The 14733-nt window shown below is 37.7% G+C and overlaps 2 protein-coding genes across 2 annotated transcripts in view; both read left to right on the top strand.

Annotated features, from left to right (window-relative positions):
• The first annotated feature begins 186 nt into the window (after nt 1-186).
• LOC122402639 (splicing factor 3B subunit 6) lies at nt 187-1513 on the top strand. Its single transcript, XM_043405598.1, has 3 exons — nt 187-362; nt 451-569; nt 974-1513. Exons 1-3 carry the CDS (start codon nt 330-332, stop codon nt 1197-1199), a joined length of 378 nt encoding a protein of 125 aa, XP_043261533.1. The 5' UTR covers nt 187-329; the 3' UTR covers nt 1200-1513.
• Nucleotides 1514-2942: 1429 nt separating this feature from the next.
• LOC122402688 (solute carrier organic anion transporter family member 74D) overlaps nt 2943-14733 on the top strand; it is a 182393-nt gene continuing 170602 nt past the window's right edge. Inside the window, exons 1-2 of the mRNA XM_043405678.1 lie at nt 2943-3949; nt 6823-6859. The gene's annotated coding sequence lies outside the window, so the exon portion shown is untranslated. The remainder of the gene's footprint in view (nt 3950-6822; nt 6860-14733) is intronic.

Genomic DNA, 14733 nt, shown 5'->3' with positions numbered 1-14733 from the left:
TTCTTCGTGCAGTTCTTACAAAGCAGTGGTTTGTTTGAGCGTCCTTGCATTTTGGGGAGGACGCGCTTTCGCCCTGCTGCGCTGCGCGCGCAGCCTTACGGCGGATTCGCATTTAACGGGAACTGCTCCCCTATATTCTTGTGCGGACGAGACCATAAGTCTCGACCCCACACTGTAAATCACAGTGCTGCTCCCTGGTAGCATAAACTCTGCAAATGTGTTTTTGGTTATCTTGACGTTTGGAGAAAAGGTGTTGTTTTCGTTTAAAGAAATTTGTTTTGCGGTTATATTTTCACATTAAGAAAGAAAAAAACCTTTGTGTTTCAAACATGACTATGGCTATGCTGCAACGAAGAGCTAACGTAAGTCTATAGATTAATATGTAACGTTTTCTTTACAGTAAGTTGTCTACATAACCTCTCTTATATTTCAAAATGTTTTTCTTTGTAGGTGAGGTTACCTCCCGAAGTAAATAGAGTGTTATATATAAGAAATTTGCCCTATAAAATTACAGCTGAAGAAATGTATGATATTTTTGGCAAATACGGAGCCATTAGACAAATCAGGGTGTAAGTATTTATGACCAGTCTCTTTATTTAAATAAAGATTTATGTGCTTTTGTTTTTTTAATCTTTAAATTTTAGTAATTTCTTGTATAAAATGTACTTGACGTCATCGTTTATTGATCGATATGGAATAGATTTTTCTTTATTTTTTTTACATAGAATTATCCCTTGGTTGGTATATCATGATTTTTCACCCACAGTGATAAATATAATATAACTTGTTGTTATCCGTCTTGCATTAAGTTAAATGAAAATTCTATAATAATTAATATAAAAAATACTGGAGAATAAATTATAGATTATTTTTTCCACCTATACTCATCTAAGATGGATGCTATAAAAGCTGCTTATGCCCGCAGTATATAGATCGCAGAGTATATCTACATTAAAATATTTCATCTTTTAAGGGGTAACACTGCTGAAACTAGAGGGACAGCTTTTGTTGTTTACGAAGATATATTCGATGCAAAGAATGCATGCGATCATTTAAGCGGTTTCAATGTTTGCAACCGGTACCTGGTAGTTTTATACTATCAAAGCAATAAGGCATTCAAACGGGTTGATGTTGATAAAAAGATGGAGGAAATAGATAAATTAAAAACAAAGTATAATCTGAACGAGGATAAGAAATAGCTACGTAATGCTTTTAAATTAAACTAGGGTTAAGTTTAAATTTATGTAATTTCCTAATTAATAGTTTAGGAATTTTTGAGGCTGGAATAGTTTTCGTAAAATCCCATCGTTGTAATTCTCTTTCCGAATCGAACAATTGTTTTACAATGATTCTCGCAGGTTCCAGAGCAATCTAAATATGTATGCAACATTTTATGTATATGTAAATAAGGTGCAGCCAGTTTGTGTATATAATTTTTAATAAAGTGGATTTTTATAGGTTCCTAGACGGATGCACTTTTTTTTGCTCAGGATGAATGATAAAATATAAAAATTAACGAGTGTAGATATTTAGTAGTACAGACAACTGAATAAATAAACTGTTTCGGTATCGTTAAAAACGAGTAAGGAATTCTTTATTTGTATAGGGTATAAAGGAATAAGTATTGTATATACTTTTGTTTATCAAAATTGCAGTTTAGGCGAGAAATATTATTATATAAAGTCTTTTCCTATACCGTTGTAAAATTCTTTTGCACTTTTTCGATGTATTTAATCGAAAACAGTACAAGTGTTTATATGAAAATCGTGTTTTTAAACAGTTGTAGTTTTAATGAACTTTCGGTTACTCATGTGATATGGAGGTTCAATGGCCCGCGGTAAGCAACGAGAGAGTATTTTCGTATGGAATACGATCGGTTCTTGTCCCCTCCCGAAAAGATATAAAAACCGGGATGAAAAAATGTCGGCACATTAAAAGGCGGTAATTAATACAACTTTCACAGTCGGTTGTGGAGTGGCATTCCACCGCTTCCACGAACCTCAGATGATAGCCACGACTCCGATCAAAACTCTTCGCTAAAATACTTTAATACGGAGTACCAATGCTATTAATATTATATCCATATATTTCTTAATTATCGCATTTTTATTTTTTCTATAGTCTGGTTATAGTATACTGATGCTACTTTCGAGAAACGGGATAGGGGATAAATGATAAAAATTATGCGTATTTTTAGTCCTCGTTAGATAGAGTATGCATGTTAATTGAAAATTACTTTGAAAAGAAAAATCTAATTTTCAAATATCAATAGGAAGAAAAGTTTACTTTGTTACTTGTAAGATAGAACGAGTGTCGTCGGATCGGTAATTTCTCTTGCGATACCATAAAATTCGTAACAACCGATCGAAAATTTTCGAGGTAAAAGACATTTTATAGATCGTTGTGTATAAAAGGGCGAGAAGAATGCCGTGTTTGCGTGGAAAGGCGTGTGATCTCCGTGAAGGCATTTAAATCGAGGAAAAGATATGCTCGAATGGAGTATACGATGCGCGCGTGCACGCGCGTAATTCAATCGGTCGACTCATCTCGTCGGCGCTGGTGTTTTGTAACGCGAGCCCCGAGACAGGCTACGGTTTTACTTGTCGGAACACTCGATAGTGGGATGCTGCTGGAAACGCGCGCGTATGCACACAACGATGCACGCGTGCGCGCAAGCACGCGCGTACACACACTATCGCGTTGCCAGCCGGCTAGCCGGTAGAAACATTCGATTTCAGTCGAAAGCGAAAACCCGCTTAGCCAGCTTGTTTGGTCGCGTTGTCACACGTTGCGACCCGTTGTCGTTTAGAAAAACACGCGGTATTCTCTTATAGGTGTTCCCCCGTTTATTCGTCGATCTCGACGCGTCGTAGTTCGCATAATCGAGACGCCCGAGGTATCCACCTGGGCCCTCAAACGGTCAAATGTCGTTCGACTGTTGCGGTAGCGACAAAGTCGCCGGCGAGACGTTCGCAGACGTCCTTGAAAACGTGTCGCACGTACCTCGTGCAGTCTACGACAGTTTTCTCCACGGCGTCGGGCATTTCGTGTACGGTCGGCCGTGGTTCTTCCTCGTCGTTACTGCTCTCCTATTAACAGGCTTATTAGTCGCGGGCCGTGTTCACGTTACGCCGCCTAGACGCACCAGACTTGAAGAGTAGCGCGATCTTCCGGTGCGAGTGGAAGACTATTTTTGTTATGCTGTTTCCTTGCCGGTGTAAATAAGTGCGGGTACCGCGGTGAAAGCATCGGTTCTCATTCGATCAACGAAATCACTGCTAACCATGTAGGATCATTCTGTCCAAGAGTGGAAACCCTTACTTACGCGGTTCGAGCTCCTTCTAAGCGCCTACAAACGACAACCAGCCTGCAAGAAAAGCTGTTTCCCTCGAAAGAATAGTTTCGAACTGAACAGATTTAGGAGCCTCTCTGTATCGTTGACAACCGGTGGTGTTTAGAACCCGTTTAAAATTGTGTAGCTATCCATTAAATGGTTGACAGTGACGGTTATCGGTTGATAGAAACACAGAAAGAAACAAGTGCGATTCCAAACGATCGGACGTTGTGTCGCGACGTGGGAGTAGCTGTCGGCTCGTATCGCGATTCTCGACGCAATGTAAACAGTCCGCGGGGAATGGCGTCGATTTGACGGGAATCTCGCGTCGTCGGGCGGTGCATCTGGGCGTTAGCCCCGTCTAGGTCGATGTGATTCGATTTATCGTGCCCGATTGGTCGATGTTATCGTACTTTGTCCGGTTGTTAACGTTGAGAGTGCAACACCGGGCAACTATGGTGTGTCGTCTGCTAATGTCGCCCGAGAGAAACAACGGCGTCGCGTGGAGGAGGAATGAATGAACGGGAAGAGGACGATCGCGGTGTGTTGGGAGGGGATGCGACGACCGTCGTGTTGTTGTGACGGCCTGCTGCCTGCTTGCCGATTTGTATCGAGGTGAGTGAGCATACGTGTAATATATGTACATGTAACGTGCATCTGCATGCAGCTTTATTTACGCGATCGCTGTCGCTCACATACATCGACGTTATTTATGCGTGGTCGTGTCCGTTCACGCGACTCGTTCTACACACGTGAGTCGATGCTCGCGCTGTTTGATCTCGAACACCGCGATGCATCGACACCATGATGGAATTTTAATTATCGAATCAAACCGCTGCCAAGCACTCGTACTTAACCAAACTTTCAGCCGTGGATTTTGTTACTTGTTTATCGCGTCGATACTGTCGCTCGCTCGAGGTATGTATCGCTTATCGATAGTTACAAATTTCAACGATTTTCTAATCGAAATACATCGAGTATACAGGCTGCTCGACCACCCCTGGGAAAAATTTTAATTATTTATACATAAAATAAAAATAGGGTTTATTTGGCTGATTTTACGTGCAATTTCAATGGGTGACGATCCGGTCGCAGTTTTTTGAAAGTGTACAAAAGTGAGCAGGTGTCAGGTACTCGGAACGAGTGTGTTTGCTGTCTGGATAAATACGTAGTCGCTCGACCAGCTTTTCATTTGCGTCTCTTTACGTTAATACCGTAGGAACTTTGTTCTCGAAGCAACGAGACAGAACCACGGATTTTTTGTCATTGCTTTTTTGCACTCGAAGACTACATATATGTATATTGCAGAAATTTAAGCCGTATGTAACTGTTTTAAAACTAAATATTGTTCAATAATGTATTTGCTATGTTACAGTATTCCCAATGACAGTTAGCGTTAATTAAAAGTTTACAAGAAATAAAATAGAAACTGTAAGTTTTAAGCGATCTTCGCTATTACGTATACATATGTATGTATTGCGCGTTTAGTTAGCGACTAAGGAGGGGCTTTAGGAATTAAATGCAACCTTTTTGCACACGTGTCAGGCTGACCCTTTGCACGTCGAAGCGTGTCGTGAAAACAAACACTGCATTCTTCGCCAGGCCGCGTGTGTTTCCTTTTACGAATCGTCTGCTTCTTGGGGGATTTACTGAAAATGGTATAAGGGTGCTCGACCACCCCTGGGAAGAATTTTAATGGGGAGATTCTAGGGGCCAAAATAAGACGAAAATCAAGAATATCAATTTCTTCGCTGAGGCTTCGTTGAAAAATTATTAACGTTTAAAGTTCTGGCTGTGGAACAGCAATCTGCATATATGTAACTGCAGACGATAGTGGTTCTCACAAGGAACCATCGCGAACGGTCCGGCTTCGATTTTGATGAAACTTTGTACACTTATAAAGCAGTCAAAAATAATCGACACGTATTTTTTTTTAGCTGCGGTAACTCGAGTTTAAGGGGTGAAACCACCCCTTGAAGTTTTGGCTCGAAACGACTATCTCGAAAACGGAAAGACATACAAAAAAATTGTTAATGGGCGAGGTTGATGGTTTCTTATGTACAATAACATGGTGTTAAAAAATTTAAAAAAATACAATTTGTTTATAACAAAAAAAAATTTATTAACTTAATTTTTCATTTTATTGAAATTTTCATAATGACAAAAAATGACGAGCATTTTATTCCAAATCCATTGATATGCGATTTTTTAAAATTGCCTCCTACAGTTTTGCAGATTTTGATGATTTACATCTTGCGCGCACATCCATTATGGTAGTAGCCGTTCTAACTTTGATTTTAATGAAGCACTGTAGGCTTGCACTACTTCTAGAGGACAAAATCGGGAAAAATACAAGAATACCAATTTGTTGATGGAGGCTTCGTTAAGAAATTATTAACGTTTAAAGTTCCGCCCGTACTGAATTTTTTTCTCCGAAATGCCCAAGATTTCGGGGGAATGTGTAATGACCAAAAATGATTGTAATCGACCCCTGCAACCGAAAATAATTTTTTCAGAATGGTTTGAAATTTTTTAATTTTGTTGAAAAATTTCACACATTCTCGAATTTTTTTCTCAAAAGTGCGTAGGATTTCCGGGGTATATATATTGACCAAAAATGATTGAAATTGACTCCCGCAACTGAAAATAATTTTTTTAGAACGATTTGAAATTTTTTTTGTCGATTTTTCTTAAAAATTCGTTTTTCATTTTTAATAATTTTGTTTGACGCCCTACAAAAAAGTTGGCCAATACTTTTTTGTAGGTACCTATGAGCTCTACTCAAGAAAAAAGTTTCATTGAAATATATTCACTATTGTAGGAATTATGGCTGTTTGAAGATTGGACCATTTTTATGGGGTTTTTCTCATTTTGCGGGGTCAAGGATCAACTTTTTGCATATTTTTGTAATTTCTACGTATTATTGATTAAAATACGCGTCGTTTGCATTTTTGAAAATTAAAATCCTTCAATCCGTTCAGAAGTTATGACATTTTAAAGATCCGCATGAAATTTTCGGACAACATTTCTGGCCATAAATTACATTTTCGATTAGGAATTTTTTTCTCGAAAGTGCGTAGGATTTCGTGGGTATATGTATTGACCAAAAATGATTGTAATTGGCCCCCGCAACCGAAAATAATTTTTTCCTGGAGGATTTGAAATTTTTTAATTTAATTTTTTAATAACTTTTTAACGAAGGCTCAATCAACAAATTGATATTCTTGATTTTCGTCTTATTTTGGCCTCTAGAATCTCCCATTAAAATTTTTCCTAGGAATGGCTGAACACCCTGTATAATCGTGTTTTATTTTGCGTTCCTTTTCTAATTCTTCGGAAGTGTAAATATAGTCTTGCGTGGTATTATTATTTCCACTGGAAAAAGCTCAGCTGCGATTATAAATTCGAAAATAAAAAAGTAGCCGAACACCCTATACATATAACCAAAGAATTATTCCAGTTTTAATCAGTTTCAATTTTGATTGCAGGTGGTGTTTACTTTCCTCGTTGGAGACGAGCAATGCGGTGAGTTTTTTGAAAGCGATAAAGACTTAGAATTTCACTAAATTAAGAATTACAATAAACAGGACGGTTCACTATTTACGCGTAACTTGAGTTAATTAAATGGATATTAATAATTTTAAGCAGATTCTCTTGACCTATTATAGGGACACCTCGTATCAATAACATACAATATGCACGGGGTTTTTTTATTATATTTATTTGAAATCAATTTTTCAGGCTTCTAAGAAGATAAATATTAGAGACTCTCAGTATTATTAATAAAAAATTTCGAATCTGTATACGTAAAAGCATGTGTGGCCTTTTGCCGTATGAAAAATTAGGAAATACGAATTTCTTTAACAATTTTTCCAAAAAATCTGAAAAACTTGTACAACTTGTATTAGACTCTATCTGAGAATTCTTTAATATTGAATGCTTCTGTATAATTTTGTAATTGTTTAACAATTTTTCCAAAAACACTTTTCCAAAAAATCTGAAAAACTTGTACAAGTTGTATTAGACTCTTTCTGAGAATTCTTCGATATTGCAAGCTTCTGTATAATTTTGTAATTCTTTAACAATTTTTCCAAAAACACTTTTCCAAAAAATCTGGAAAACTTGTACAAGTTGTATTAGACTCTTTCTGAGAATTCTTCGATATTGCAAGCTTCTGTATAATTTTGTAATTCTTTAACAATTTTTCCAAAAACACTTTTCCAAAAAATCTGAAAAATTTGTACAAGTTGTATTAGACTCTTTCTGAGAATTCTTCGATATTGCAAGCTTCTGTATAATTTTGTAATTCTTTAACAATTTTTCCAAAAACACTTTTCCAAAAAATCTGGAAAACTTGTACAACTTGTATTAGACTCTTTCTGAGAATTCTTCGATATTGCAAGCTTCTGAATACTATTGCTGGAAATAGGTAGAGGTAGGGAGGATGATCAAGGGGCAGTGTGGCTCAGGAAGGATTAGAAATGGTGACTAGGATGTTTGTACGGTCGTGTTGGTCATCCAACACCAAGTCGTACACTTGGTCGATCGAACGAAACGTTTCGCGTGGTAATTTAGTTAAAAATGATCAGCATCGTTGGTATGATTACGAAAAGCCATCGTTGTCCCGTTTAATTGCCAGTTGAACGCATCGAATCCTGGAGTTGCGGTTTCATCTATCAGAGCGTTTCTATCTGCGAGCAGAATCGAGGGAATCTCGTTGGCCGTATGCACCGACGCATTGCGCTGGTCGCGACAAGTCGGGTCAAACCACTTATCCAACGCGATGCGTACTACAAGACTCGAGGCGAATCTCTGGCTATTGTCGGCGGAGAGTAGTGCAAGTCACTCGGCTGGGATCTCCGCGCTCGAAGATGAAAGTGCGCGGCTGGCTTTGTGAAAAACGAGGGAAAAGACGATAGCTTCCCAGAGCGTGCACGCGTTTCGTTCGACCGTCCATGTCGCGTTGCGAATCTGAAAAAGCCCTGCCATTAACGCCTGTCGTTAACGCGACCACCCCCTTGTCTCTGCCACGCAACGCTACCAAACGATGCTCGGCTTATTTCATCCCTGGGACTTCGATCCTCGAGTCCTTTCGATGGAAACTGCACCGTGTACCATTTTACAGTATTTTCAACGGTGCAATTTGAATTAAATACATTGTACATTGCTGGTCAATATTAAAAGTTCACTTAATTTCTGGTCAGTTTACCACATTCTTATGGTTCGAGCTGTTGCTTTTTTATTTTGCAGAATTAGGTAAACATACAAAGATAAAATAATGGAATATTCAGTATTTGCGTAAAGAGTGAATTGTTGCCCTTTTTAAGAAAAATGTTACTTTTTTTATGGTTTGTGTTACCAGTTATAAATAACCATTTGTTTATAAACTAATTACAATGAAAATTGTTTCCAATAATTACTCGATGCTCCATTATGATTAATTAGTTGAACTCGATTTCATATTGCTTGCAAGATATTCTATCAAAACTTTTTTTTTATTTATGGGTGATTTTAATTTTCAAAACACTACAGAATGCACGTAATATGGAAAAATAGCAATTATTATATTTAGGGGTTGAGACGATTCCCTAGAAAGTTCCGATTTCATTAATTTCCATAAAGATCCGCAGTGTACTTGTTACCAATAATATTAAGTAGAATGTGTACCAAGAGTATTGGGATAGATCCGAGAAATTAGTGTATTTTTGGTTTATTTTTACCAGAAAGAGACTATTTGGCAAAGAGGAGTGAAAAAAGTTGCGTGGTTTGAATGGTGGGGGAAAGTGAGCGAGATTTGTTGGACGTCTGTGACGAAGCGTATTTGGAATCGTTGGTAGGGCTGTGGGGGCCTCGAGCGAAACAGTACGTAGAATCGAGATAATAAAACGATCGGCTGCAAACGCGTTCAGATTTTAAGCACGATTACCAGGGAGGTTCACTGAACGGAACATCGTTCTACAATAACGATAAGGGCCTCGCGTATGCACCACGGGATCGCGTCTGCTAATAGAGTAGGGTGACGGAGGGTCTTGTTCCGCGCCGATGGAACGAATGAAAAAAAATTACCACGCAGATGAAGACAAATGGTTCGCGGTACTAGACCCGATCTCCTAAAACTAACAAGACGCAAATCAGCGGAACGAATCGAACCATCTCGGGACGCAACTAGCTCGTAACACACATATAGTAAGCTCGCTTAGGAGATTCTCGTGTAACATAAAATAAAACTCTCCATTGTATCAGACTTTTAGGAACACGAACAGAGACCCTTACGAAAATAGTTCTTTTATAGTGATTCTTACAAATCACTCGATTTATTATTAGACTCGAAACAGGCTATCTTGTTCGAATCATAGAAGATTAGATACTCGAGGACTCTTCTTGTCCATCATTTGCTCAATTCTCCCAAACACGAGATCCAGAATTCTGATCGACAAGGATTGTGTTTCTAATTTGCAACCCATCGAGATTACAATTTCTCTTCATCGCTAACCTGTCGATAATTAATATTAATTTCGAGCAAGTCATCGCGCTGTCGCGACGCGAGTAGATTGTCTACCAATCGCTGATGTCAGCGTCTATTTGAACGGGATTTTGCATCATCGATCGACGTCCAGAGACGTTTGAACTGTGAGAAAGGAAGTTTCAAACGTGTATCTTACTGATTTCATTCTTACTGATTTTCACCCCTGGGAAAATATTTATGGGAGATTCTAGAGGCGAAAATAGGACGAAAATCAAGAATACCAATTTGTTGATCGAGGCTTCGTTAAAAAGTTTATTAACGTTTAAAGTAGACCTTACATCTAATGTATTTATACGGCCCATTTTGGGGGGCTCTAGAGCTCGTTTGAATTTTAAATCATTAAACTCCTTCAATCCGTCCAGAAGTTATGGCTTTTTAAACTTTGGGGAAACATTTCTGGCCACACGGTATATTGTCGGTAAAGAATTTTTTTTCTCGAAAGTGCGTAGGAATTCGAGGGTATATGTATTCACCAAAAATGATTCCAGTTAACTCCCGTAACCGAAAATAAATTTTTTACAATTATTTGAAATTTTTTAATTTCGACAAAAAATTTATCCACTTACTGAATTTTTTTCTCGAAAATGCATAGGATTTCGAGGGTATGTTTATTCACCAAAAATGCTTGTAATTGACCCCTGTAACTAAATATAATTTTTTTATTATGATTTGGTATTTTTTAATTTCGTCTAAAAATTTCAGTATCTACTCCAATTTTTTTCTCGAAAGTGGGTAGGATTTCGAGGGTATGTCAAATGACCAAAAATGATTGCAATTGACCCCTGTAACCAAATATAATTTTTTTAATATGATTTGGAATTTTTCAATTTCGCCTAAAAATTTAAGCACTTACTCGAATTTTTTTCTCGAAACTGCGTAGGATTTCGGGGGTGTGTCTATTCACCAAAAATGCTTGTAATTGACCCCTGTAACTAAATATAATTTTTTTAGTATGATTTGGTATTTTTTAATTTCGTTTAAAAATTTCAGTACCTACTCGAATTTTTTTCTCGAAAATGCATAGGATTTCGGGTGTATGTCTATTTACCAAAAATGCTTGTAATTGACCCCTGTAACTAAATATAATTTTTTTAGTATGATTTGGAATTTTTTAATTTCGTTTAAAAATTTCAGTACCTACTCGAATTTTTTTCTCGAAAATGCATAGGATTTCGGGTGTATGTCTATTTACCAAAAATGCTTGTAATTGACCCCTGTAACTAAATATAATTTTTTTAGTATGATTTGGAATTTTTTAATTTCGTCTAAAAATGTCAGTACCTACTCGAATTTTTTTTTCGAAAGTGCGTAAGATTTCGTGGGTATGTCTATTCACCAAAAATGCTTGTAATTGACCCCTGTAACTAAATATAATTTTTTTAATATGATTTGGAATTTTTTAATTTCGTCTAAAAATGTCAGTACCTACTCGAATTTTTTTCTCGAAAGTGGATAGGATTTCGAGGATATGTTTAATGACTAAAAATTATTGCAATTGACCCACGCAACTGAGAATAATTTTTTCAGAATGATTTGAAATTTTTTAAGTTCACCGAAAAATTTGAGCAATTGCTCGAATTTTTTTCTCGAAACTGCGTAAGATTTCGGGGGCATATCTTTTGACAAAAAATGCTTGGAACTAACCCCTGCAGTTGAAAATATTTTTTCCAAAACGATTTGAAATTTTTCAATTTCCCCGACAAAATTTTACACCTTCCCGAATTTTTTCCTCGATAGTGGGTAGGATTTCGAGGGTATGTTTAATGACCAAAAATGATTGCAATTGATCCACGCAACCAAAAATAATTTTTTCAGAATGATTTGAAATTTTTTAATTTAATTTGTTAATAACTTCTTAACGAAGCCTCAGTGAAGAAATTGATATTCTTGATTTTCGTCTTATTCTGGCCTCTAGAATCTCCTATTAAAATTTTTCCCCGAAGTGGCCGAACACTCTGTATATAAAAAAATGCATTGCGTCTGTACTTGAGTATTATACATATAGATAGAATATATTCAAGTATTTACGTTAAACTTGGCGATAAAATTGTTGTGATTGAGATCCGGAGGCCAGAACAGGCCGTCAGAAAATACGCATTTTTCTCATACATGGCTCATAGATATACATATGTATATTTGCGTTTAAGCCGAATCGTTAGGCGTCTCTGTTCCACGGAACCAAGTTGGCGCGACTCTCGAACGAGTTCCGCTGAACATCACCTTCAACCATTAAGAAACGCGTAGACGGAACTGAACTTCCGTGAACCGAATTGGAGCACGCCAGCAAAAGTTTACTGCGCCTATATATAGGCTTTCGAATCCCTGATCCTAACGGGGAAACCTGATATTCGAGATTATTATTAATTTCTCGCGCGACCGTGCAACCCTCTAGAATCCACGGAACACGATATATCGAAACTCGCACTCTTTCGTAGATCGTTGATAATTGATTATTTAAATAAGTACCCAAGACACCTTTATTAATCCTCATTAAAGCATTTATTAATTGAACAAGCTGAAATATTGATACGAACTTTCTTCGTTGCTTTTGGCCTTGCATACAGTAGTACCTCGCTAATGTTCGCTACTTTTTCCCCGCGTTCATGTTCCATATAGTTCGCGTAATGGCGCAATAATCACCGAAAGGACAAAAATAATATTTTGCAATTTATACATTGTATTTATTACATATGTACTTTTTTTATTAGCACAAGCAAACATCGAACATTTTTCTCTATTTTACTCACTCTCATCAGGCTTATCATAACTTGAAGAATTTTAATAGATGTAGTTATTCGAATATCATTTTAAATGATATTAAAATTGTTCTTTTTCCCCAGAGAAATTTGCAAGTGTTGTGCGATTAAAAATTTGTTCGTTTGTTTCGTTAATTAGGTTAAATCGAGTCGTAATAGATATTATGCGTTGCCGTAGCAATAATTTAACCGAATAAATGATGAAACAGCGAAAAAGTAGCAAGAAAGACGGCCATTCTGACCAGAGGGAGTATGAAATATGAAAGTCAGCTAGTCTAACGCGATTCAATAAGAGAGAGAGAGAGAGAGGGGGACGGTTGGTTGAAACGAGAGAAGAGACATTAGCATTTTTTACTGGCGCGAATTAGCATGCTACACGCCGATGACTAGCGAAGCCAGCGATTTAGGCCAATGATCGACGACGATGGCAATCGTCCTTGCCGAGCAATGTTGTCCTGTTGGCGACCGATCTGTCCACGTGACACACTTTTTTCTTCGATGTGGGTCGAACTACTAACGCCACGCTTCTATCCGCGGCTCTCTCTTTCATTTAGAAATCTATGCATAATGCGAGAAACCCGAACAGAAACCGATTCATTCACCGATCTAACCACGAACAACGATTCAGAGACATCCCTGGATCATACGATCCGCGCAAACTATGCTGATAATCGTGCAATCGAATACAATTCGCGCATAGCGAATAGCTTCGATGCAGTTACGTGAATTTAGAAAAGTCTCGAATATTGATTGCATCGTAAACTTAGCGTTAACGTTAGGGTTCAAAGATTACGAACACACTTTTTGAAGGAGTACACTAATGATTCTTAACACGTTCACTTGTCGGATCAATACCGTATAATAGTCTGTGCAAGACTAAAATTTTCATTGTAAACTATTTATATAATCTGAAATTTGTTTCAGTACTTATTTTTCTAACCTTCTGATAGCGTTGAAGGTGTTGAAACGAGCTCCAGACGTGATTCGTAAATTGAATACTTCTATCCCTCCGAACTTGGGGGATTCCCCTTAGAGGCTAATGAATACACACTCATGGTGTACTTATTTGTACTAAAGAACTTAAAACAATACAAAAAAATGTTTATTCATTCTCTTCTAGAAAACTACTTTACTACTAGGTAAATTTTAATCATTCTAACGAGACAATGTTCATTTTAAGAATCATTACTGTAGTCTTCACGAGCAATTTCGACACTCACTGTGACTATGTCGTGTGCTTAAAAAGTTCCTGACTTAATGATACATTTCGAAATCGTATAAAATTGTTTTAAAAGAGAGTACCGTTTCATCGAGGTTTTTGCTATCGTTCGTAATTTATCCGCTATTGGCGCTTCGATTCGTTCGAGGAGTTGGTGAAACAATCGTTCCTCGGGGCGAAGAAGGGGAGGGAGGGTTTTGGTGGGGCTCGCGAAGACGAAAGGGAAGAAGCTTTAATTTGTTCGATGGACTACGTCGATTTCATCGAGCGTGGAAGGTCGAAAGCCGATCTTGGGTCAGGCATTCGCGAATAATAGCAGTTTCCACGTACGCTCGAATTGTTTTCGTTCGACAAAAATGGCTCGCCGTGAAAACAGGCGACTTCCCCTTTGTGTACGTGTGTGTGTGTGTGTGTGTGTGTGTGTTGTGTATGCGCACGCGCCTGTAGAAACGGGGATGATGCAGTTGGCCTGGATAAAGGTCAGTGGCCGACCTAGCCCCCCAGCAGGCCGACCACCAGCACTGCCACCCACCAGTATTGATTTTGTTAACCTTCTAGGTTCTAGCCCCGTTCACTCTTCCTCCCCCGCGGCTGCTTCGAACGCCACCCCCTTCTACAAATGATATCTTGCTATCGTGCAGTTCTAGCCTTTGCTGCTTGCATTTTACCCTACGTTCCCTCAATTTTTATCTCCTTTTTCGAACACAATTTAAATTTTATTTTTACATACAGTGCCGAACAAAAGTATTGCCACAGACAAAGTATTTTCGAATAAAATGTTATGTAACTGTGAACAAAGCATAATATCTTCCTTATTTTTCGTAGAAAATATAAGTTTCAGGTTTGAACTTTAAGTATCTCGCGAAACAAAGCGATCAAGTAGGTCTGTAATAATAAA

This window comes from Colletes gigas, unplaced genomic scaffold (assembly GCF_013123115.1).
Source record: "Colletes gigas isolate AHSC1104 unplaced genomic scaffold, ASM1312311v1 Colletes_gigas_Sc00038, whole genome shotgun sequence".
Classification (NCBI taxonomy): Eukaryota; Metazoa; Arthropoda; class Insecta; order Hymenoptera; family Colletidae; genus Colletes; species Colletes gigas.
Note: the sequence above shows the minus strand (reverse complement) of the source record. Positions and strands in the feature narration are given on the sequence as shown.